The sequence below is a fragment of the Tripterygium wilfordii genome, chromosome 15 (assembly GCF_013401445.1).
Source record: "Tripterygium wilfordii isolate XIE 37 chromosome 15, ASM1340144v1, whole genome shotgun sequence".
In the NCBI taxonomy this organism is placed as follows: Eukaryota; Viridiplantae; Streptophyta; class Magnoliopsida; order Celastrales; family Celastraceae; genus Tripterygium; species Tripterygium wilfordii.
In genome coordinates, this window is record NC_052246.1 from 6,689,457 (window position 1) to 6,715,740 (window position 26,284).

At 36.5% G+C, this 26,284-nt stretch overlaps 3 protein-coding genes across 3 annotated transcripts; 2 read left to right on the plus strand and 1 right to left on the minus strand.

The window, feature by feature from the left end:
* Positions 1–327: 327 nt before the first annotated feature.
* On the minus strand, positions 328–4,692 carry LOC120016089 (protein PIGMENT DEFECTIVE 338, chloroplastic-like). Its single transcript, XM_038868683.1, has 8 exons — positions 3,675–4,692; positions 3,273–3,347; positions 3,111–3,182; positions 2,399–2,479; positions 2,229–2,326; positions 1,590–1,715; positions 901–949; positions 328–783 (listed from the first exon to the last, which is right to left on the minus strand). Exons 1-8 carry the CDS (start codon positions 4,584–4,586, stop codon positions 607–609), a joined length of 1,590 nt encoding a protein of 529 aa, XP_038724611.1. The 5' UTR covers positions 4,587–4,692; the 3' UTR covers positions 328–606.
* A 3,616-nt stretch (positions 4,693–8,308) lies between these two features.
* LOC119979820 (replication protein A 70 kDa DNA-binding subunit-like) lies at positions 8,309–17,840 on the plus strand. The gene is made up of 13 exons (XM_038822449.1): positions 8,309–8,348; positions 8,437–8,518; positions 9,726–9,825; positions 14,671–14,826; positions 14,961–15,234; positions 15,330–15,426; positions 15,818–15,948; positions 16,447–16,528; positions 16,626–16,755; positions 16,850–17,007; positions 17,113–17,372; positions 17,544–17,619; positions 17,741–17,840. Exons 4-13 carry the CDS (start codon positions 14,683–14,685, stop codon positions 17,823–17,825), a joined length of 1,437 nt encoding a protein of 478 aa, XP_038678377.1. The 5' UTR covers positions 8,309–8,348; positions 8,437–8,518; positions 9,726–9,825; positions 14,671–14,682; the 3' UTR covers positions 17,826–17,840.
* LOC119979819 lies at positions 11,589–14,296 on the plus strand. Its single transcript, XM_038822448.1, has 3 exons — positions 11,589–12,911; positions 13,002–13,575; positions 13,665–14,296. Exons 1-3 carry the CDS (start codon positions 11,589–11,591, stop codon positions 14,294–14,296), a joined length of 2,529 nt encoding a protein of 842 aa, XP_038678376.1.
* Positions 17,841–26,284: the final 8,444 nt, after the last annotated feature.

Consider the following 26,284-nt stretch of genomic DNA (forward strand, 5'->3'; position numbering starts at 1 on the left):
TTACCTAGTACACACACAAAAGGTAACATCTACGGGTGTCATATCATTAAAAAAGAAAAACTAGTATTAATCAGGATAAATTTTTCAACAAATAATCCTTAAATGGGAGCAACATAGATACTATGAAAAGTACCTTAAAATGTAGTCTATTAATTTGTTGTTTTATTTAACAATTCATCCCATCAGATGCATTTTACCAGTGAATTGTAATAACTACAGAGAAGGATTACACTGATCATGAGGATGCTCAATTTGCCAACCCCCTCCACCCACATTATATGCAAATTAACCTAATATTTTGCTTTCAAGACTCAACTGTCAACTACAAATGAAAGAACATCTGATTTGTACATATAACACATTTGTCTTCCACATTTTTAAAGTGGAAGTCATCAGTTGAAAGCTGTGACCATAAGCGGGTATGCATGGATTCTTTGTCAACCAGAATGAAACATAGGTCAAAAAGGTTTTTAATTAACTCTGTGAAACAATGACCTTAAAGGCATTCTACAATTCTCCATTCTGTGGAGCATACAGAGACGGAGGATGCACCGGGTTGGAAGGACAGCTCTCCATTAGTTTTAAAATTGTCAACTTCTTCAAGGGTCATTGCACTTCATTATCTCTTTCAAATCTGAACCACTTCCAATTTGCATACAAACTCGCTTCATTGTCAAAAGGTAGACCATTAGTCGAAGGTGTCTCTAACGTATGAGTTGGCGAAACGGTAGGTAGCTTCTGCCTGTATCTCTTTGCCATCTCTTCTGCCTCGGCAAATACTTTCTAATGACATAAAGCATACATTATCTCTCAATTATGGTCCGAGTTTAGAACATGAAGATTCAGACAATACTCCCGCCAATTATGCAGAAGATCTAAGTTGGATAAAAAAGTGCGCACCTCTTTGTTAGATGCAAATAGGCCAGGTTCACTTTCGAGGTGAGCAATACTGCAAACCAGAGAAGCAAAATAAGTAACGACAGTCATCCGTTGTCGGTAATCAACAAATTTTTGAGACTTTAGACAATATGAAACAAGATTAATATTTGAAAATACATGTCCAAAAAAGTTTTAACTGCAACCAAAAAGTCGCTGTCATGTGCCCCTCAATAGATAAACTTCTGCAAATAAAGAGCACCATTTTTGTGCAGTGGTTGCAAAATTTATAATGATCTTAAGACGTACGAGAAGTAAAATCTTAACAAAACTTGTGATGAAGAGAAAGTGAATCAAAATGAACCCAAAATTTCAAGACGATAGTAATGCAGGTTGCAGGATTCTTAATCAGTAAATCCATTACAAACAACTCTTTAACACACAAGATTAGGTTCGTGAGATTCTATTGTCATCTTTGACAAAGTGAAGCCACAGTTCCAGCATAAGAGGCAACGGTATTTATTTTGAAACTTTGGCTCAATTGCATTTTTCATAAATTTAAACAGAACTTCTAATAACTACTGTAACTAAGGACTCCAAGAAGTTAAACTTTTGCATGAAAATGGGTTTTATAAGTAGCTCATGGATAGTAGCACAAAAGGGTAAAACATTCAAGAAAAACTTCAAAAACGAAATGATTCATCCTTAAGTACCTGACAGAGATTTTATCAGGAAACATTGAGTTCACAACCAGAACCTTCAGCTTCTCATCCACTTTAAGTAACTCATCAACTGAATTGACCTGGGCACGAGTGATGTTGGAGACATGCAGCAACCCACTGAAAAGGATTACTTAAAATTAGGATAGCTCTTTGCTATGACAAAGAATAATATAACTTCAAAAACAAAGATAACAGTATAACACACATATTTTCAAACTTCAGCGAGACACATAAAAGATGAGTTGGCATAACCACAGTTGAACACACAAATTTTAGCAGAAAATATATACAGATTCCTTAATGTTCCATATTCTAATATGTAGTATTCCAAATCACTATCAAAGCGATTATCACAAACAATGTTGAGTAGTTCCAAAAAATTCATAATATTTTGAGGAACTAGTTTCAATCCATAAATATAATTCAAGATTACAATTTTCTTTTTGGGCAATTTATGATTATGTTTGGCATGCATTGGCAGAAAACTTCCTTATTTTTTGGCCTTTCTTTCCTATTCTAAATTTGGTCCACTTTCTTTGTTTCTCAACAAAGAACAAGCAAAATTAAATAAGTTGAAATGCATTTAGCATCGTAGCAAAAAAAAATTGCAAGCCCAACTTTATACTGTACCTTCTATTAGTTTCACCTATCCTTATTTGGGCTCCATATGGGAAAATTTTCTTGACAGTTCCTTCCAGAAGAGTTCCCTCCTTAAGATGCAACTTTTCCTGCAACAACCCAAAGTCATCCAGCTTTCTTTCCTAGAAGGAAGTAACACAGAATGGGTCATGAAAACTAACCCATGCTTCCCTCTCGCTTAGTATTAAGTCATTAGTATCCTCATTTATTCGAGTGATCCGGACAAATATTCGACGGCCAATCTACATCACCAAGAAACCAGCAAACATGAGAAGAATGCAATCCACACAGCAACAGTAAGTCAATTTATGGGATATATTAGAACAAACCAGCGTCATAAGGGAATCAAGTAATCAACTATGCAGCATGTCAGCCAGGCACAGGGGCAAAAATGTAAGGGTAGGTAGATGAACCAAATGTCTGGATTCTATCATCATATAGATATGCTTTCATTTTGCAACTATTCCAAAAGAGTCGTGAATGATACATTACGCAGGTGGCTAAAGGGTTTTGCATCTCAATGGAACTCAAGGAACTCAAGATAATCTTCCATGAAACTTTATCTACATGTAAAATTACAAGAAATCATGCTTCAAAAAGTTAATTTAAAATGGTTGCCTCTCATCAGCTTCTTCAAGAACTTCAAGAACCACTGGTTGTAACAGCAATATGCTACATACAAGTCAGTCCATTAATACCATTGGTTTTTGCAGCAGATCAGGAGGCATTTTATACTTTCAAGTAATATTATGGCATTAGGTTGTTCTAATTTTTGCATAAGACTTTGCAACTATATGTTTCTGAAGGAATCAAAGAACCTCTACTTAAACTAGCAGAAGTACACAATGAGAATCCCACCAAATTTCAGCTTACATTTTGTTTCAATTCAGTAAAGCTGTTGACCCTATTGACCAACTCAGCTTTTGGAAGGAAACCTCTCAATCCCTGAAAAATCAAACATGAAAAATCTTACTAGATGTGGCACAGAGAAAGCTTAAATAAAGGAATTAGATGATAAGAAAATTAAACACAAACCTCTATCCTCGTGAGAAGGCCCCCAGTATTCCATTCCATAATCTTAACCTCAATGGGTTCATTGAGATGCCTTATCTGCTCTCGAGATGGTAAAATTACATAAATATAATTGAATCTTGCAATCGTCTAGAGACAGAAACAGAAGTTACACGACATCATGGAAATTGATAGCTGGAAACTAAAATGTAATAAAACATTACAGTATTATGGTCTCATCTTTACAAGCAGATAACATCTCTCGCATTATCTTTTATCTTTTGTACTAAATTAAGTGTTCACGTGCTTCATAGATCATCAAACGATTGAAGGAAAATGCATTCCAATGGAATTTACAAAGAAAATTTATGGAGCAAGATCTTGGAGATTCCATAAAAGAGCAAACGAAATAAGTGAGAAAAGAACCTGCCTCACTCGATGCCAAGCAATCCTTCGGAAGAGCCATCTAGAGGATAGCAGCGGTCTCCCACTCAATGTTCTCCCGAGGACCTCCGCAAACAGAATAGTTCCAGTCTCCACTACAGGCCTCCCAAGGCCTGTTTCCCTGTTCAGCGCATCATCATTCCTTACAATTCCCATCTTCCCTCCAGCCATATACTCCTTACCATTATTGCTTAAGTCACATAACAAGTATTCCATCTCTTTTTCATATAAAGGAAGAACCTCCTTGGTCAACATTGTACCCAATAAATCTGCCCCAACATTCACATCAATCTTATTCTCATTCCCAGACACAACCACACCCACCACTAAGTCACCCTTTTTTGGGTCATAATACTCAACATTAATCTTCTTAGCTTCCTCATCATCAGTTTTTACCTCACTTTTCTGCTCCATAACACCTAATTCACCATTGTCTTCTTCGGCTTCTGGTGAAGAAGAATCTCTAGGCTTGAAGAACTTCATAAAAGGTGCCAGCGCCTCCTCCTCATCAAGTTTTTTGGATTCATTATCAACTAGTGAAGATGAACCATTTTTTAATGGAGACGGCTTGTTCAGCAATTCAAGCTCATCATTCTCATCAATTCTAGGTTCATCAGCCCTTCCGGCCAATTGGGAATTCCAAACACTATCTACAACATGCTTTTGAGAACAAGAGACAATTTGGGTACTTCTCCAAACCGGAAAATTGTTTGAGACGACTAGGGTCTTGCGAGAAAATGCGCCGAAAGTTGGGATTTTTTGAAGTGGTGAATTGGGGTTGCTTTGAGAAGCTCTAATCCGAATCGAGTTGTGGACAGCAACAAAATCAAAACAAGGTTGTTCAGAAGAGTTGAGGAGCGAGAGAAACTTACAGGGTTGAAGAAGGGTTTGCATCTTTTGTTATCCTCTGTATGCTCGGCATGAGCTCTGTCAGTCTCTGTTGGATTTTCCATCCTCCATAGGAGACGTTATCCTTTGTAAGACAACCATCTTTACGGTCTTGTAAATTGCTTCAAACAAACGAAATACGTAACTGGAGCCCTTCAACTTTGCTTTACTTTTTATTAAACCCCCATAACTATATAAAAACAGCAAATTATCTCCCTTAAAGTTTGAAAAACTATTTAGTTGGTCCTTCAGTCTACTTTTTTAAAATATTATGAAAGGAAGTAATATCTGAAAATATTAGCTAAAATTTTAATTTAATTCCATGAGTAAATTCAAAATGGCCAATAACTTAATTTACATCATCAAGTTATATATATCTATTATAATGATAACAATGTTTATTGATTTTGACAAGTTGTGTATGAATTTCATTTAGAGTATGTTTAGACAGAGGGGTTTGGTGGGTAGGAAAGAGAAGAGAGAGTTTTATTTCAATTATCTTGTTTGGATAGTTTAGAAAAAATTAAGAGGAGAAAATTGAAGAGAATTGAGAAGATTTTATTAAATTTTTGTCAAAATAGTTACTCTTCAAAATTGGGTCATTTTGGAGAGGATGGATGACTAATTAAATTATTTATAAGTTAAAAACTTATTTTATCATTGTATATAATAATTTAAAATAAAAATAATGATAAATTAATAAATTAAACCAATTTTATTTAATTCTTTTGTCTATCTAAAAATGAGAGAGAAAAAAGTATTATTAATTTTTTCTCTCCCCTGCCCTTTCCATTCTCTTCCTTCACTCAAAATCGCTCAATCCAAATTGACTTTTATAATTTACTAAGGGGCCGGTTTATGCACCAAAAAAATGGTAAATGCACCCAACTTTATTTTGAGAAACATGTTAAAACCACTTGTTTTTTGTGTCCATGCCAATACCGCCTTTCTCTCCCCGTAAATTTTATTGAAAAAATAATTAATTGTCTCTCTTCTCATCCCATGTGTAGGTGCCAAAAATGGTATGACCTAACATGTTCACATAACTACAAGATAAGCTGGACTATCTAGGTTCGCAGGTTAACTATCACAGTTAGGCTCAAACCTAAAAGCCTATCTTTGGGTCCATATACGATCTTTACATCATTGTTAAGTGATATAAACAGTATTCTGACACCAAAACTGTCATATTTTCTGATACTTATCTACAGGATCTTTATAACTTTACAGACTGGTCACTTTATTATGATCCTTCCTTAGCATGATGGAACTAGGTATCAAGACATCCGCAGGTACCCAGTAGCCAGAACAGAGTAATGGTGACGCCACATATGAGCGCCATTACTCGGACTACCTCACTCATAAAGCAGTCCTTATCAGTCTAATCTACAGCCGATATTTATAGGTGTGACTGGCTCACATTCTTAGGTATGACTTTCTTTCATATACGTATCTATTCATTAAATACCGCCTACAATTCTTCCATACTTTCATCGACACCTGTCTTAATTATGACACATTGTTGCTTTATCATTCACCCTGACACAACCGGGATAGTAGACTTTTTATACACCTCTTTCATACAAGTTGGTCCAATGGTATAACTGGAATGTACACACAATTCCCGAGGTCGATCCTTGTTCTTTATAAATACCCCCCTCTTTTCATATCCGGGGGATCGATCATTTTTTACAAAAACAAACTAGACAATACAAAAAAAAACACTTTCGACCAACTCCACAGAATACCCATTCAGACAAAAACATTTAAGAGATAGCCGGTCTTCCATCTCCGACAAGTACTAACTTGATCATCGGAGCCTCCACGACCAGCAACCCCCAAGCCGGTTAAGGAGCTTTCACGGTTTGCCTTGTTGTGAAACTTACAGGATCCAAAGCTGCAAATGGACCCACAGGAAGAAAAGTTGACCTTTCAACGATTGTAGAAATCTGCTCCTACACCATGGAAGCCTATACGCTCCTACCCGATGACATCAACAGTAATGTAATTTATCAATAAGGAGCTTCCTTCGATTAGATAGTCAGCCCAAATTCGGAGGCCATCCACCATTGATTTCACAGCAGAGGAGCTCGTACGTTTCAGAATTCAGAAAGAAACAAAGCATAAAACCATCGCCTGTGCTGTTATTCATCAGCTAACTGCACGGTGGGGGGAAGGAGAGATATGGAGGGACAAGAGAGGAGAGATATGGAGGAGAGCTCGTGTTCTTGCAACTACAGTAAATCAGAACCAATAGAGAGAGAAAGCGAGGGTTGACTCTTTCCGATGAAGATGGAGGAGATGTTCTTGCGGCTGCCTGCAACTTGCATCCGTGGAGATGGAGGGTTCTAGAGAGAGAAGAAACGTGTGGGAAAGAGAGAAAAGGGGTTGCAGTGGAGAAGCAAAAGTAAAGAGTAATAATTACTTGCGTGGCGGCATAGGCGTTTAGGATCTTTTAAATATAACTTAATGGATGGGATTTATTAAAGAAATAAGGTTTTTTTTGTTCGGCATTAAAGAGGAGGTTGTTATTCTTTTCTTTTTTTTTAAACTACAATCCAAACATGATAAGACAACACTACACACTTGACACCTATGAGTATTTCATCATAGGCTAAAAGTCAAGTGATAGAAGGAACTTATCTACTGTAAAGGAGGGACTCACACAACCGATGTGGGACATTCTGTGATAGACACAGTGTTAATACATATCATACGCACACACTCAACACATGGGCCTTCTATTTTTTTTTGAAATTACAACCCAAACAGGAGGTTGTTATTCTTAATGAATAGCAGCAGACCCCATCCTTGATATAAATGACATTCCACAAGTTTTCAAGAAAAAAGGGGTACTGGCGCAAATTTTCAAAATAAGTTGGGTGTACATACTAATTTGGTAGGTGTTAATACTGGCCCCATTTACTAATATCCGGCTAATATCATACAAATTTATCGCATGCCACATGTTAACATATCAAAAATATCTTCCATCTACAAAGAAATTATTAAAGATGATATCGGCCAAGTGTGTAAAAATTGACATATGTCCCTTTTGAATATTATTATTGACTGTCATGTGTTGTATACGAGCCTAGCCTATTTTTGGCATGGTCTAGCTTGGCTCGTTACTATTATAATAGGTTTGAGCTCAAGCTCAGCTCGAGAGCTACCTATACCAAGCTCGAGTTTGGCTTGTTTAATGGATTCAACTATTATTTTGAATAAATCTATTATCTATTATCTATCTATTATTATATACTCTAAAAGCCGAAGTTTTCCTTGAATTTTGTGGCGAGTCCGGAGGTGTTTTGCGTAGTTGCGCGGTTGGGGCTTTCGTTGGACTCAGTTGTCCGTTGGATGTGTTTGTTCTATCTATTATTATATACTCTAAAAGCCGAAGTTTTCCTTGAATTTTGTGGCGAGTCCGGAGGTGTTTTGCGTAGTTGCGCGGTTGGGGCTTTCGTTGGACTCAGTTGTCCGTTGGATGTGTTTGTTCCAATTTCATTTGATGGCTGTGGTTGGTAGTTGATGGTCATGTTTCATTTTGTCCGCATGTGGCCTTCTGTTGTCGTATTGTGTGAGAATCTTTTTGTGTATTTTCTTTGTCGACTTTTTCACTTTGGCAGTGCGGCCTGCGGTTCATGCACCTGGGTGTTCACAGTGGAGTCATTTGTGTTGTTCTCTCCCTCTGGGTTTTGGTGTTTGCAGCATCAGCACTGCACGGCGGTGGAAGTCGTTTATCATCGTCGGATTCTTGAGTTGTTTGTTGGTGCTCCTTGGCTCTTTTTCATCTTCGTTGGAGGTGATGAGTAAAGTGTTTATGGTGTGATTTTTTAGTTGTTCTCTTTTGCAGTGGTGTGAGGATCAAGTTGCGTGGGTGTGCATTGCTGCATTAGTTTCACAGAGGTAGTTTATCGGCATCTTCCGTTGTTAAGGTGAGTCGGATTTTTTTTTTGTTTTTTTTTTTATTTTTTGTTTTCGTAGATTCTTTTGTTCTTCTGTGTTGTGTTCGTTATTTGTTTCATTTGATTTGTTGTTATCAATTGCTTCTATTTGTGAATTGCTTGGATTTTATGTGTGCCTTTGCTATTGTATGCTATTTTCGTCATTTCGTCTCAAAAACCATAAGGTGGAGAAGCACGCATACCCAGTTTCCGATGAACACCGATGAAGATAGAGTGATGGAGATTATCAAGGAGAGGAAACCAGAGCTTTCGTAGGTCTTAGTGTGCAAACAATGGTCTCTCTAACATCAATCAATGGGTGAATTTCATATGAGACATTTTCGTTAATTTGTTTATGGTTTTTATGAAGCTGGAGTTGAAATAAACCAATAGACTCTGACATCAATGAATGGATGAATTTCGTATTAGATACCTTGGTAAATTAAGCAGCAGACTTGAATAGAGGGAGAAAGAAGGGATGGGTTGTAGTATTTTCACAAGGAGAAGTTCTGTTGAAGAGTTTGAACAAGATAGATAGTGATGCTTATTCTCTTGCAGCCTGAAAGTTGATATGTTTAAGAAACAATGGGGGATTTTATTTTTTACCCAAAAAAAGGGAGGACAATCCCAACTTTTTAGTAGACTGTTTCCATCATACTTTATATCTGATGCTTGGGTTTGCTCTTAAATTTGTTTTGCTATCCTATGAGTAGATATTTATGTCTATGTATATGTATATGATGGCGTGCTTTGTTTGAGTGAGCCCTATAATTATTAAAAAGTGATAATTGTTAGCAATAAAAAATCCTTTCCTTTTGGAATTTTTGGTGTGCTTGAATAAATGAAAACCAATGTTTAGTTCGTTAAATTCACAGTGTCTTTCGTTAGCTTTTATGATATCATTTCACTAAATTTGTCTAGGAGGGGAAAATGTGTTCATACTGAAGAGTGAAATAAAGAAAATATAATCTTGAGTTTTTTTGAAACTTATTTTTCTTGCTCCATTTTTCATGCAGCTCTGTTTTTAGACAATACTTCAATAACTACTTTCTGTCTTCATGTCTCTGCTTTGTCAATCAATAATTTTGTTGTGGTTGGTCTCCTCCAATCATGCTTTATTTCAACTCCAGCTTTGTAAAACCCATACAAAAATTTACCAACGTCTCTAATAAGAAATTCATCCATTGATTGATCTTAGAGGGCAGATTGTTTGCACAATAAGACGTACGAAGTGTCTGCTTTGCACTGCTAGACAATCTCCATCACTCTTATCTTCATCACTCTTTGCCCAAAACTAGGTATGTGCTTTAACTTATTCTCATTATTTAATCATCCGGCCAGTCTTTTGCTTTCTTTGTCTATAGTTCTATTAATTCTTTCCACATACTACATCAATATTTTGTATGCCACTTTCTCTTTTACGGTTCAATGTAGACTCTGGCGTTATTTTTTTTCTTCAAAACTTTCTTTCAGTACTTTTATAAATGTATTGCTATGTTCTGTTGTTTAAAGTGGGAGTTAGTTTTACCTTTTAATTACTATTATTTAATTAAATGTCTTTAGGATGGAAAAAGGGGAGTGCAGTACACAAAATAGAAATTTGCGTAGGCAACTTATGAGGAATAGAAGAAGCACATGTGACATATATGCTTCTCTCAATGCCTCTTCTTCTTCTATTCCACGATCTACAAATAAGCGCCAAGCAGTTCATCATGGAATATTTGATGTTGTCACAAATTGTGCTGACACTATTCCTTTTACGTTCGGTGGACCAGACTATGCATGTCAATATTGTGGGGCTATTTTCTGGTTTGAAGAGCGCCTCAAAATTGGTGGCTCTCAACTCCCGGTATACTCCCTTTGTTGTAGGCAAGGTCGGATTAAGCTTCCAGAACTCAGAGAACCTCCTGAACCATTGAAGTCTATATTAGATTATAATGGCAGTGAGACTTCTAAGCTTTTTCGACAGCAAATAAGGGCCTATAATTCCATCTTTGGATTGACTTCTACTGGTGGGAAGATTGACAGATCTATCAATGATGGTGACGCCCCTTATATATTCAGGCTAAATGGTCAAAATCACCATATGATTGGATCATTACTTCCTCTGGCTGGTGAAAGGCCTCAATTTGCTCAACTATACATCTATGACACAGACAATGAAATTGCAAATAGAGTTGCTGCTATTGGTGACCATGGCAGAGAACCTCATATCGATGAAGCTATTGTGTCCCAACTTATAGATATGTTTGATAGAGTTAATGCCTTGGTCAAAATCTTTCACATGGCAAGGGATCGATTTAGAAATGGTGAAATGCATTCTCTGTCGTTAAGGCTCTGTGAGAAACGTCTCACTGATACAATGCAATACAACTCACCAATTGGCCCTCAAGTTGCTGGCTTATTTGTTGGAGAGCTTGGCAGCAGCGAAGAAGGACGTGATATAATTGTGGAGCACCAATCGGGAGCATTGAAGCGTATTAATGATTTGCATCCGTGCTTCATGGCGATGCAATATCCTCTTCTTTTTCCATATGGAGAAGATGGTTATACACTTGACATCCCTTATCAAAATACCCCTGGAGCAGCTAAATTGAAACGAAAATTCGTTACCAGACGTGAATATTATGCCTATATGTTGCAGCAGCGAAACGTTGGTCGTGGGTCAGTTATTCTTGGAGGGAGATTGTTTCAACAATATATTGTGGATGCATTTACATGCATAGAAGATGAAAGACTACAATACATTCGATTCAAATATCAACAAGAGCATTTCAGATATGAAATCTATAGTGGTATGCAAGATGCATTTCTCCGAGGTGATATAAATGCTAAATCTATTGGCAAACGTATTATCTTACCTTCAAGCTTCACTTGCAGCCCACGATATATGATCCAACACTATCACGATGCTATGGCAATTTGCCGATCACGAGGAAATCCCGATCTTTTTATCACTTTTACATGCAATGTTCAATGGATTGAAATTCGTCAAGCACTCAATCTCATTCCAGGTCAAAAAGCATAGGATAGACCTGATATTATATCTCGCTTTTTTGACATGAAGCTAGCAGAGTTAATGAGGGATATCAAACAACGTAACTACTTTGGACAAGCTGTTGGCGCCATTTACACAGTTGAATTCCAAAAAAGAGGCCTACCTCATGTTCACATCATCATATGGTTGCACCAAAATGACAAATTCCCAGCATCTGATGATATCAACAGAATCATTTCTGCGGAGATTCCCGATTGCAGAAAAGAACCCGATTTGTTCAATGTTGTGTCACGATTTATGTTCCATGGCCCTTGCGGTTTGGCAAATCCTAAGGCACCATGTATGAAGAATGGAAAATGCTCCAAGCACTTCCCTAGAAGATGTTGCAATGAGACTATTATCGGTGAAGATGATTTTGCAATTTATAGGAGACGCAATGACGGTAAAACTGTAATGAAGCAAGGAGTACCACTTGATAATAGGTTTATTGTCCCCTATAACAAAGGTCTTTTGCTGAAATATCAAGGCCATATCAATGTGGAATGGTGCAACCAGTCCAAATCCATAAAACATCTATTTAAATATATTAATAAAGGCCCAGATAGGACACGAGCTCTTCTCCAAGAAAATGCTGATGCTATTTCACCAATTAATTCAGAGGTAGTTGATGAAATAAAGATATATATAGACTACAGGTATCTATGTGCCTATGAGTCTGCTTGGAGGATATTTGAGTTTGAGATACATTGTAAGTATCCTGTTGTGCAAAATCTCACCATACACTTACCTCAAATGAATAACATTGTCTTTCGGGGAGATATGAATATTACTGAAGTCCTCCATCAACCTGGTCTAGAGAAAACGATGTTGACAGAGTGGATGTTCACAAACACTATCTCTCCTGATGCCTGTCAATTAACATACATTGAATTCCCTTCATTTTGGAGGTGGGATGGAACAAATAAAATCTGGTTGCGCAGGCAAAGAGGACATTCAATCGGCCGCATATCCTACGTTCACCCTTCTGCGGGAGAAATTTATTATCTGCGGATGCAGCTTGCTTATGTCAAAGGAGCAACTAATTTTAGTGATATAAGAACTGTGAATGGAACAACATACAACACATTTAAGGAAGCATGCAATGCAATGGGACTAACTGGAAATGATCGAGAATGGCATGATTCCCTTCACGAAGCTGCCAATTGGGCTACTTCTCATGAACTCGGGACTCTTTTTGTGACATTAATTATGTTTTGTGAAGTTGTTGATTCAAAAAGGTTATTCGGTGCACATCTCAACAATTTCCAGGATGACATCATTTACAAGCTCCAGAATAGATTTGCCATGGGTCCTTCAACAATATCACCTTCACACATCAGAGATCAAGTACTACTTGAAATTGATGCTATATTATCAAAGAATGGAGCCTGTCTTAGTGACTATAATCTACCACTACCTACGAATAAATTGGTGTAGCAACTCAGCAACACTATGTTAAGAGAAGAACTGACTTATGACATAAATGAACTACTCCTTTGTGCTAACAATATGGAGCAGCAGCTCAACATCGAACAAAGGAACATATATGATGCAATTTTAAATGCAGTATATGCTGAAAAAAGAGGTTTCTTTTTCCTTTATGGTCATGGAGGAACTGGCAAAACCTTTGTGTACAAAGCTATTATTAGTCGTTTGCGTTCAGCAGGAAGAACTGTTCTTGCCGTTGCATCTTCTGGAATAGCTTCTTTGTTGCTACCTGGAGGTCGAGCAGCTCATTCACGATTTAAAATACCAATAAATATCCATGACCACTCAACATGCCATATGAAAAAAGGGACCCAACTTGCTGATCTCTTGGAGAAAACAAGTCTCATAGTATGGGATGAAGCACCTATGGCACACCGTAATTGCTTCGAAGCACTCGATAGGTCATTAAATGACATTCTAGATATTGATGAATTAGATGGCACATATCGACCTTTTGAAGGAAAGGTTGTTTTGCTTGGTGGTGATTTTAGACAAATCCTTCCAATGGTCCTAAAGGTTCCAGGTTTGACACTGTTAATGCATGTATTGCTAGATCTAATCTATGGAAGCACTGTAAAATTTTTTACTTGAAGACAAATATGCGATTATCAGCAAAGGGTTTAAGCAATGAAGAGAAACTACAATTGGCCTCCTTTTCTGAGTGGCTCTTGGATGTTGGAGAGGGCAAAATTGAAGCAACCAAAATGGATGAGGAAGAAGATTATCCAACGTGGATTAAGGTGCCAGATCATCTTCAAGTACATTATGAAATAGGAGATATAGAGGCTATCACATCTGACGTTTATGATAACTTATCATCAATGTACTCTGACCCACTATACTTAAAGCAAAGAGCTATTATAACAGGCACAAATGCAGCAGTGGATGAGTTAAATTGTCATGTATTGTCATTGATACCAACTGAACAAAGAATATATCTTAGCTATGATTACATTTCTAATGATGACAATGCATCAGATGATATGGATGTTCTTTATCCACCAGAATTCTTAAATTCTCTAACATTCAATGGAGTCCCAAATCATGAACTTCAGTTGAAAATACATTCGCCCGTGATGCTGTTAAGAAACCTCAATCAGAATAGTGGATTATGCAATGGAACAAGGCTAATAATCTCAAGACTGGGTGAAAGAGTTGTAGAAGCCAATATTATTTCAGGTACCCATATAGGCAACAGGGTATACATTCCAAGGATAATAATGACAGCTACAGAAGCAAAATGACCATTCACCATGAAAAGAAGACAGTTCCCTCTTAGATTGTGTTATGCCATGACCATAAACAAAAGTCAAGGGCAAACACTAGACAAAGTTGGGCTATATCTCCTGAAGCCAATTTTCACTCATGGCCAATTATATATAGCTTTGTCCCGTGTTACAACATATAAAGGCCTAAGAATTCTTATAAGGAACACAACAGATGAACCAATGTTGTATACCAAAAATATTGTCTATGATGAAATCTTTTATAACCTTTAGCAAACAGCAGGGTATTTCCTCTTCTTTTCCCAATGCCAAAAAATACATAACATATTACTATACAGAATGATGAAAACAATATACCTTACAGTTTGTGCTTCTTATTTTCACCAATGCAGGTTTTCGACACTATGGACTCCACTCCATTGGCAGAATTACATATTGGACAACGGAACTACAAGATTACATGTCGTGTGACAAAGATATGGGATGCCACAAATCCAACAATGCAAGATCAACTAATGTCAGTTGATTTTATGTTGGTTGACAATCAGGTATGAAAATATTTTTGATCCTTACCCTAACTTTATAAATAATCAGACTGCCAACAAAATATATATTGAACGCACAGTAGCCATTCAAGTAAGCCATATAATGCTCATTTAACACTATGTAAATATTGGAGCAGGCGATGGCCATTCAAGGATCAATTCGAAAGGAAGATGCGGCCCGAATGAAAGAACTAATTAAAGAAGGACAAATTTATACATTTTCCAACTTCATTGTCACAGCTGCGAAAAAGAACTTTCGTGTATGCCACCACAAGCTTATGATTCGTCTTGGGACATGGAGCATAATAAAAGAGATAATGGATCATCAACTGCATATCCCAAATCACAGCTTCTCTCTGATAGATGACAAAGAACTAGAATCAAGATTATACAATGATATGTACCTCACAGGTATGAAAAGTTCACAACAACTTCTCTATCTTAATGCCTTCTAAGAATAAAAAAAATACCTACCAATCTCTTAATCATCTTTTTGAACTCTGCAGATATAGTTGGTCATCTCACATCAGTCACCAAAGTCAGCTATGCCTATGTAAATGGGAGAAATGTCACGAAAAAAAATCTCATCATTCAAACCTTGAGGTGAGGAACAATCAAATCACTCAAACCTTATGGAATTAACATACATTTTTTTTCTTTTCATACATAAATAAACATAGAATTATGCATGTCATGATTATTCAAAAGAAACACAACAACAAATTAACTGCCACATACATAGCGTCAGATTCACTTATAATTCAATTCCCTAATTAGTCAATCATATCTTTCTATAAACACACACACACATAGAAGACAAAGTAGTTTACATCCCAACAATATCATAGTATGCCCTATTTTTACTATCAAATGTCAATCAATAGATACATATATTTCCTGGGGAAACATTTAAGTGATCAAATTTATGCCATATATCGAATATTCAACCACCAAACTTACATGTCACGACTTACAAAATTATTAATGTCTATAGCATGAAGGACATTCCAGTCACACTTTGGGGGACAAATGCAGAGGGATTTGATGAAAAAAATGTTATTGACCTTGCACGAAAAGAGCCTCTCATTGCAGTCCTTACAACTATGACTATAAGAGCATTTAAAGGTAATTTAACAAGCTCTTATTCCTTAATGTTCAATGCTTCATTTTTATCAGCAAAACAACTACTATTCTCTTCTTTCTCATAATGAAATGTCAATTAAGAAAAAAAAATATTACACCTCTTCTGTGGAGAATCACAAATTACTTAAAAATTAATATTTAATCTTAAAATTTACGGCTGAGAACAAAATATACTTAAGTATTCTCAATATTTACGTTATTAAAACTATCAGATGGAATTCTACACCCATTTAGGTGCTTCATATTACCTTTTTCATTAAATCTAACAAAAAAATGTCATTATATATAGACCTCAAATAAGAAGAAGTACTACATCCTACAAATCATATATTGCATATATATGCCTAACCTGCTGGGTATATATCTATATATATTGTTCAATGACTCCCACATACATTTCGGACCTTTAACAGCAATTTATATGCACTATAATTATACATTGTATATTGCCAATTACATGCTCATGGTCTATGATTGTAGGAGAAACCACACTATCAAGCACATCAGCAACACGAATATATTTAAATCTAGACACCGAAGATGTTCATGCTTTCCGCAGCAGGTCAAAAATCTGCTAAAAAATCCTTTGCTCTATTGCTAATATTCAAAAACATAATCATACATTACTCCCTTACTATTAATCATTCAATTCTATGTAGACTTGCTTATCCACTTGAGGTTACAACATTGGCCCAATCTCCAGAAGATAAACAAAGTCATGTCAATGCTGCAATAAGTTCCAGAAAGACTATCTACGAGCTACTTCGTCTGGATCGATTTGCTGATCTGGTACATCATTAACCAACATCACCACAACTAACAATGCAAGAAATCAATAACACATTTCGTCGTCCTAATTATTATTATTTTCTAATCATGGCAGGGGAAAAAGTTTATCTGTGAAGCAACAATAAAAGAGATTGACACAAGTAGAGGATGGTGGTACAATGCATGTTCAAAGTGCAAAGTAGGAGTTACAAACTATGATGGCATCCTTTCTTGCAGGAAGTGTGGCCCAATAGAAAGTCTTCCGATACCATGGTAAGAACATAACTAATTTCCGTTACCTTACTAACGCTTCCTTCTTTCCATTCAGAAAAACACAAAAAAAAAAAAATTAATTAGACAATCTCAAATCTTTGAAAGGTATAAATTGGATGCCATAGCTGCTGATGATTCTGGTGAAGCCCATTTCTTTATGTTTGGAAAACATGTGGAGAAGTTGGTGAAAGTACTAGCCACTCAACTCTCTAATCTTCCCTCTTCCAACCGAATTGTTGTGCCACCCATCATCGAGCAAATCTGTGGTCAAAAATACACATTCACAGTCTCAATTAATGAACGAGAAATCACTATGCCAGATCTAACATTCAATATCTCACAAGTCATTAAAGAGACACCACCAGGTAACAAACCATAGATGACACCACTTTTACACCACATTTTCTTCATTGTACAACAATGTTTGTGACTTCTATTTAGCCTTCTCTACTTTCACCCACGTTTTTGTATTAACGCTTTCTCATTATTGACTACGTTTTCTTTCCATAGATCAACATTCCTCGCCTCTCTTATAGGTCATAATCCTGAGATAAGAATCGTAGAGGACGAACATCACCTGCTCAGCAACAAGAAGCAGCATAAAAGAACAAGGTTAGAAAGCAACTTACATTACCAGAGATCCTCAAATAATTACATACATAGGACTCTACATACTTCTTTATATCATTGTCCAACCACTCATAATCAATTTCTTTGATTCATTATTTCACAGGGAATCAGATATGCAGAACCAACTACATAAGAAAATACACATCATTCCAGAGACAGAGTATGCTGCTCAAAATACCAACAAATGACATGTTCCAATCGATGGAAACTAAGGTAGATATGCATTTTGCCTTCAGACCTCCCCATGCGTTTTGCCTTTGAACCTCCCCATGTGTCAATGTCTGCAACGGCTGCAAAAAGGATAAATATTTTGCCACTTAATAGTAAACATTGACAGGTTAATGGTAACACCATCGATGACAAAGCTTGGGAAGAATTTTTGCTGACTATTATGAATCCTTATGATTGTACATATACTAAACTTTATGACTATGATGAATCTTTATCATTGTACATATACTAAACTTCGTCACTATTATGAATCCTTATCATTGTACATATACTAAAGTTTGTACTGAATGACTAATCTTCCTGTAAGTCAAAAAACATAATACTTATACTAGAATGTTACAAGGTTGACCACAAATACCTTACCTACCCTTGAAATGACTTCCCATACATCATCTCTGGCACACCAATCTTGACATCATCTTCAAATCTCAAAACAAGGCTTCACGATCTTTCCACTCTCTAGAAAAAGACTTTTGTTTAATTCCTTCCGTACTTACCACTTCTGTGCATGAATCGACAATGACAAAACATCTTCAATCCATTCTCTCATTTCTACAAAATCCAATCTCTTTTTTACACGAGTAACACAAACAACACATCAATTTAATATGTCTGACAAGAAGAAAAGAAAGCAAAAAAATATAAAGCATCATCAAACCACTATATAGCTTACAAATGTAAGGTATTGATTCAAATGCATCCAAAACATATCAGTCATCAAAATCAACAACTATAACCAACGCAATCACCACCCCAAAATTCGAAACGAACCTGCTGCTAACTCAACCAGCTCACAAAGGAGGTTTTGTGCATTCTCGAATATTTAAGGAACCTCTTGAAGATATCCTGCTGCAACTTAAATTCTAAAAAGGTACAATACTTTAAATTCTTCTGCAATTCACTTCCTTAACTTCATTTTCACATGGAAAATCAATACCACCTCCTGAGTGCTGAACTGATCTCATAAAATTTTTCCCTCAACAGTTTGTCGCCTTTCATTATTAGTCAACTTCAAAGTTCATGCTTACAGCCTCCAAGCATTTTTATTCTTTGCAATTGTCTTCTTTCATATCATATCCTCTTTCCCCCACGTATCTATATGCACATCTCAAAATCATATCAATTACTTCTGAAAATTAAATTTACACACTCTGATTTAATGCAAAAGACAATATGAGACTTGCTTGCATGAACCTTTACGGTGACAATTGATTGCTCAATTTCACAATACAATCTACATTGGAGATTGGGTCTAAGAGCCATGAATACAACCTAATCTTTGAATTTCTTACCTCAAATTTATGCAGGAAATCACAACAATATGTTTACAAAAACTTTGACAAGAAAGCTCGACATGAATAAATTATCACCAACCAAATATGCTCAAGCTATAAGCAGCATCGATTGGTTGGCAACATGGTTAGAAGCAGCTGCCACAGATCCTCCAGATCTACAAGAAAACCAGCTATCAATCTTAATCGACGCATCAGAGGACCTCAACCAACAACGAGCACAATTGAAAAGAAGTCTTCAATTCCAACTTGCAACAAATGATGACTATAATGATGTCCAGCTGATCAACCAGAATGAAGATGTGAACAAGCAAATGATCACACATGCCGTTGACAAACTGATGAAAGATACAATACTACTCCATGTAAAAGTTGTTCCAGCAACATATGGAGAACATAACAAGAAGTTCTACTTCCCACAACTAAAGACACTATATGAAAGAGGTTACCAGAACCACCTTAACCTACAACAGATGATGGAAAAATACTCCAATACTACTGTCGCAGACCAAGTGCTCCAAATTCAAGATACTCTACACAAAAACGAAGACCTAGATCAAATCAAGAGTAATGTCGAACACATGGACTGGTGCAGGTTACAGCTGAGAACACTTAACTTCGATATGATTAGACCTATGTCTCAATGTCTGCAATGGCTGCAAAAAAGAAAAATATTTTGCTACTTAACAGAAAACGTTGACAGGATAACGGTAACACCATTGATGACAAAGCTTGGGAAGAATTTTTGCAGACTATTATGAATCCTTATGATTGTACATATACTAAACTTTGTCACTATGATGAATCTTTATGATTGTACATATACTAAAGTTTCTACCTAATGACTGACTTTTCTATAACAAAAAAACATAATACTTATATTAGATACAGTAATGGGATCCTCTTTGTTGGCACCTTTCTTTCAAATATTCTACTAACTCCAAGAAAAAATTCGAAAACACTCACATTATTAGGGAACAAACAAATACCTTAAATACGATTCAAACAATAGATTACACACAACCACAACAACACAACTACAAACCTATAACTCCATAACCAACCAAATACAAAACCCGCAGCAACGCGCGGGCACCAATCTGGTTATATATATTTTCTGAATGTATATTATAATGTATACGAGCCTAGCCTAGTTTTGGCATGGTCTAGATTGGCTCGTTATTATTATAATAGGTTTGAGCTCAAGCTCGGCTCGAGAGCTAGTTATACCAAGCTTGAGTTCGGCTTGTTTAATGGATTCAGATATTATTTGAATAAATTATATATATTTTCTGAATGTATATTATATTCAATAATATATTCATAATTTTATCATATAAATTAAATATTTTAATATATATAATATAATTTAACCTTCTTGCAAACTTGACAAGTCGAATATGAATTTTCTCTAATTCAAGATAAAAAGAAAAATAAGCTTCAAATGGAATTCAAGATAAAAATAAAAATAAGCTTCAATTCGAGCTCGACTCGAACTCATGACAAATCGAGCCGAACCGTGCTCGAGTTCGAATAGTGTGATAAAAGCTCAGTTTTATGTACAACTCTTGTGTGTTTTCTATTTATTTTGTTTTTTGTTTTTGTTTTCAATTCATAATTTGAAAAAGGTAATAAAAAAAAGCGATTAGTTTTTTATTTTACAAAGCATGTAGAATGAGAATTGTTTATACCAAAATTGAGCCGTACACGTCATGTGGCACGTGGCAAGACAGGTCCCATAATTTACAAAGAGCAACCAATCTCCTGGTGACATGTGGCGAGGGCAAGGGATGTTTTTATACTAACTGTTGTTCATTTTGCAGGATTATAATTGATTGCTGACCTAAAATCCAAGAATTAGTTCCTGAAAATCAGGGCTTTCAAGATTTATTGTCTAAAAGACTACAAATCAGGGAGTCATGGTCTTAATGGATAATTGTTTTAAAAGTGGTTTGTTGGATGAAAACCGAGATTTCTGCAAGATTATATTAGAGAGTGTCCAGGAGAAACAGAAGTCTGTTAGCACAACGTCCCTGTTTTCTCTCAAATTTGTTTCTAACTGAAGCAAGAGTCCACAAAGCTCAAGCCACGTTTGTCCTACTGTTGGGTCTAAATTAACCTTACTAGCAAGTGTACTAGTCGGCGACTACAGCACAATGATAAGCAAGGGTCGAATCCACAGGGATGGAGTTATGTCTAATCCAAATGTATACTTGTATGTATGTATGTACAATGCAAACAAAGTAAAGATCAACTCAAGATTGTTTGGGTTGGTAATTAAACTAAGACAAGTAAAGAGCAAAGTATTTTTGGTATTTTCTTAGAATAGGGATGCAACTAATGCAAATGAGTTGAACACCAAGGCTTTGGAATCCCCCTTGGGAAATGACTTGCAATGACACAAATTCACACACATATTTGCTAATTCGGGCATAACGAATCCGTACCTAAGTCGGTTTTAGCGCACCTAAGCCAAATCTCCCTAAAATCGATTACTAGCCATCTTATTGGTCTAGGTCGGATATTCCTAAGTACATTCTAGCCATCTTATTGGTCTAAACATGCATAGGAATTCATGAAGTTCTATGGAGATTAGGATTCATACAAATTGTCACCTAATTAAAGGGAGACATATTCATAATCAAGTGTTTCAAGAAGCATAATCTACTTGACATATTATTGTCTAAGCAAATTCTCCAAACAATTTCATCCAAAAACCTAAAGTGTTGGCCAAACACCACAAGCATGAAGAAATTGCAATCAAATATAGAAACACAAGATTTATACCCAAATCAACTCATATGTATGTAAATCAAGTCATAAACAAAGTCATCAAACCCAAGGCTTCATCCTAGCCTTGGCACAAGAGGTTTAGTTACACATAATGAGAGAAAAACACAAGAGAATAGATGAGAAAGGCATGAATAAACCCAATGAGTTGAGTAGATTCAAGTGGAGTTGAAGAATCTCTCCTCCTAGCTCCAAGAATCACCTTCCCCCTCTGTTTTCGCTCTCCAGAAATCTGTTCTAGGTCTAAAGTCTCCCGTAGCTCGGACAAATCGCGACTTAAAACACCTCAGAAAATTGCTTTTCACGCCTAGGCGCGTTGTTTTCACGCCTAGGCGTGCACAACTTAAAATTCAAGTCCAACTCTCTGGACTGGGCGTGCAGGAGTGATCCTGGGCGTGCACAATTTGTGCGCCTAGGCGCGTTACCCCTAGGCACATGATTCAAATGACCATAACTTCTCCATATGACCTTCGATTTGCATGATTTTAGATTCTACGGAAAGCTTGAGATGTCTAGTTTCCAATGCCTTTTGTTGCGCTCAATTCCAATAACGTGACAGAAAGTTATGACTATTTGAACACACGAAGGTCGGTGGACATTTTCTTCAATTCAGCCCTTTTTCCGTCGCTTTTCATCCAAACCGCAATCAACCTATCAAAATACAAATCAACACATAAATACACTCATTATTTATCAAAAGAAAGCTTAAGAGGGGGATATTTCTACCAAAAACAATAGGTATTATCATAACTATCACCTACACAACACAGAAGGCCATTTTTTACACGATCTTTCGTGCAGAAGTAGCAACGAAATGATTACTGTTAGCCATGTTATCATATTTTCAACCATGAAGCCTGAATACTCACGAAGCAGATATTGTCACGACTTTCAAGTGAATCTATATCCTCCTTGAAGAAGAAGCATGACCTGAGAGATGTTGCCATCATCCCCATTTCCAAGAGAATGTTGCGGTTATGAAGCCTGCTAACCCAGTCACTCCATTTAGCAACAAGAAAGTGGTTTTACCACAATCCCCATGATGTCTCACGACAGAATACGTGAAGAAGAACAGAAGAGAAAGTGTCCATTACTTAGCACTATAAAAGAAGAGAGAATAGAAGCTTACAACGACCCCGCATCAAACATATACCCAGTGTCTTCCTTTATTGTTTCTTAGGCATGGCTCCGGTCACTTATCTTTTTACTTAGCGTGGCTCCGTGTCAACTAATCTTTAGATTTATCTTTTCAACCCCCTAGGTTATGTCTTATTTTAGCTTGTAAAGCTCCCTTTTCAATGAAGATCCTCATAAATTCCAACAATGTATTGGTTTTCATTTCATTCCATCAGAGCTTCTCTTTATTCCGGTAATTTGTCTTCTATTTCTTGCTTTTTTCTAGATTGACACTTCAAGAATTTTAAGTATTTTTCCCGAAAGGTAAACCTTGAGCTAGCAGTCTTGTGTGCGCACAGTCCGTTTGGTGTAAAGGTCAGACTCAGTGCAAATCCCCATCAAAATCCTTTGGGCTGACAGCAAGCCTTGGCACACCTACAAATTCATCATCCAGAACCACAAAACTCATGTTCCCAATAGTCAAATTTGTGAGATCTCTTGTCCAGAGCAGAAGACAGCCAACATATATTTTTGGCATAGCTGATGGGACTGAGTATCAGAAGGAGCCAGAATTGAAGATCTTCTGTCCAATGCAGAAGAATCCAACAGAATCTCAGTGTTTTTCCCAGTTAACCAAAATGTTGAGAAGGATGCTTATGACGTGAAATCATGGGTCTCACATGTCCCACATAATCCAATTGAAATCTTATGCGCCAATCTCATCATTTGAGATAGTTAGGATAAAAAATGCTGGTGATGCATAAGACTGTTGTATTTGGTTTACTCGTGTAACACTAGAAGAGTCACTTTCAGACTTCAAATATTGAAGACGGTTCTAAGTAAGTATATATGCATAAGAAGCATTAGTCTTCTCTGTTAGTACTATTATTTGTCTACACTCTTCAACAAAAATTTGATTACATTAATATTGAGTTTTTCCCATAATGAATGGTTTGCTATTTATTATAATTTGATGACAACTTTTCAAAGTGAAATGATGAGTGAGCCCAATTGAATTGGTAATCAAAATTGAAAGAGAAATTTAGCCTACCAAAGAAGGTTCTAATATATATTATAATTACCATGTTTTGAATTGTGGTATACTTAAAATAGAAAATCATTTATTCACATTAAAGAATTTATAGAAAGGTAAAGTCGGTTCATCGCATCAGAATGATATTATGACTTATCAGATTGTGTTCATCATATGCATTAATTTTTAACTTACTATATTAATTGGGCCCTTCCAAGGATAAACAATTGATTTGATTTAATCCAAGGAGATTAATTTGATTGCTTAATTTCAAGTGCGCTTGATGGTTAACATATATGCTTTGCTTTAACTTAAAAAGGGAGTCATTTGGAAGCATGCGACAGGACGAATGCGACAATTAAATCATAAAAGTGTTATAATTTGAACAAAGTAGGAAGAAGGAGAAAAGGAGGTGAGATAGAAGTTTGGCTTAAATTATTTGAGGTATTGTTCGCTTTAGAACTTTGTCCTTAATTATTAAAAGGATGTTCAAGTGTTGAGGTGTTGTGATTGACTTAGAAACCACATCACTTGAAACTCTCCAAGTGATATGAGATATTGTCATTCCAATATGACCGACACCAAAGTGCGTGTGTGTACTTACCCCAAGTGTAGGGTATCGTCAAGTAATAAACCGGTGAGTCCGGTATCGATCCACGAGGAAGCAATGCAAATTTGAAGTTAATGATATGCAAATGACTAGCTAACACTAATAAACACAATGAATATCAAATAAAAGCAAGTAAAAGAAATGGGCCGAATGACTCGGTAGCATGAGCGATTTTGTAATCAAAGTAAGCACAAATTAGATTTAAAACAATTAATTAAAAACCTAGTCTCTAGTCCGTCCCGGTGGCTACTCGGTTCTCATACTCAAGGTATCATTGCAAACACACACAACCATACACAATGCATTGTGTGATACTATCAATCATGCATATGCAAAGAGAATTGGGATATAAGACTTCAATTCATACATGTAGGCCATCGGGTCTCTTAATCTACGATGAACGCAAAGGGATAAGCACCTAATATTATGGATTAATGTTCCCCCTTGGGGCTCGGCTTGGCTAACACCCTAGTTTCACACTCAAAGATCAATTAACCATAACTCTCCCATGCACATTCCTAAATTAACCCAAAACCCCATCATCAATACACATAATTAATAGCTATGCAATGAAAAACTCAATTAATTAAGGAAATCATGCAATGGGTTTAACAATTCTCAATCGAACACATTAGATGCAATCCCTAGACTAGACAATCCAAGAATACAATCAAATATGTCATTCCCATAGATCCAATCACACAACTATCACGAAATTAAAAGAGAGAAATCGAAGCTACGATTCTTTGAACATACCTTGAGTAATCGAAACTGAGCAACCACCATTCGGGACTAGAAACTAGAAAGGGAACTTAGCCACTCATTATAATGAGAGTAAACATCAATTTTATAGATAAAAACCAATGTTTACAATCAAGATCACAAGAACTAAGTAAAACCCTAGAGAGAGAAAGAGAGAAAAACTATGGAGGCTAGAAGTTGGAGGAGATGAATTATGAGAAGGAAGAAGACCCAATCTTAGGGTTTTCTCATCTTTTTACAATAGAAAATACCTATCTACCCTTATAAAGTCGTTCCCCATTGGTTACAAGCATGAGTTACCCCAAATGCCCTTAAAATTCTAGTGCAGAAAAATTGCAGTTCCGCGGTGGTGTCCGGACAGGTGTCCGGACACTTCATGCGTCCATCAACTTTGAAGCCTCTGTCTCAGTTTGTGAAGAAAGCGTCCGGACGGCACTTGAGGTGTCCGGACACCCACTGTCCGGACAGGTGTCCGGACACTTGCTGAATCCAAGTTTCTTCTTTCAGCTCCAAAGGTGCCCAATTCAGTCATTTAAGCCCGATTTCCTGCAAAACCAACGGGAAACATGTATAAGGGTAAAATTACTTTATTTAAACACAAATGCATTACTATAAACACTAGAACCTCCTAATTCGATGGTATTAGGACCTCAAAATAGAGGTCCAATCACAATACTCTCCCGCATTTCTTGGCTAGGTTATGCGAGACTCAACAAGTAGACTGAATGAGTTACGGTCATGGTATCCTTCATCTTGTGCATCTTGTGGGTGGTCTATTTATAATTATAATTTGAAGAAAGTAGGGAGAAGTAG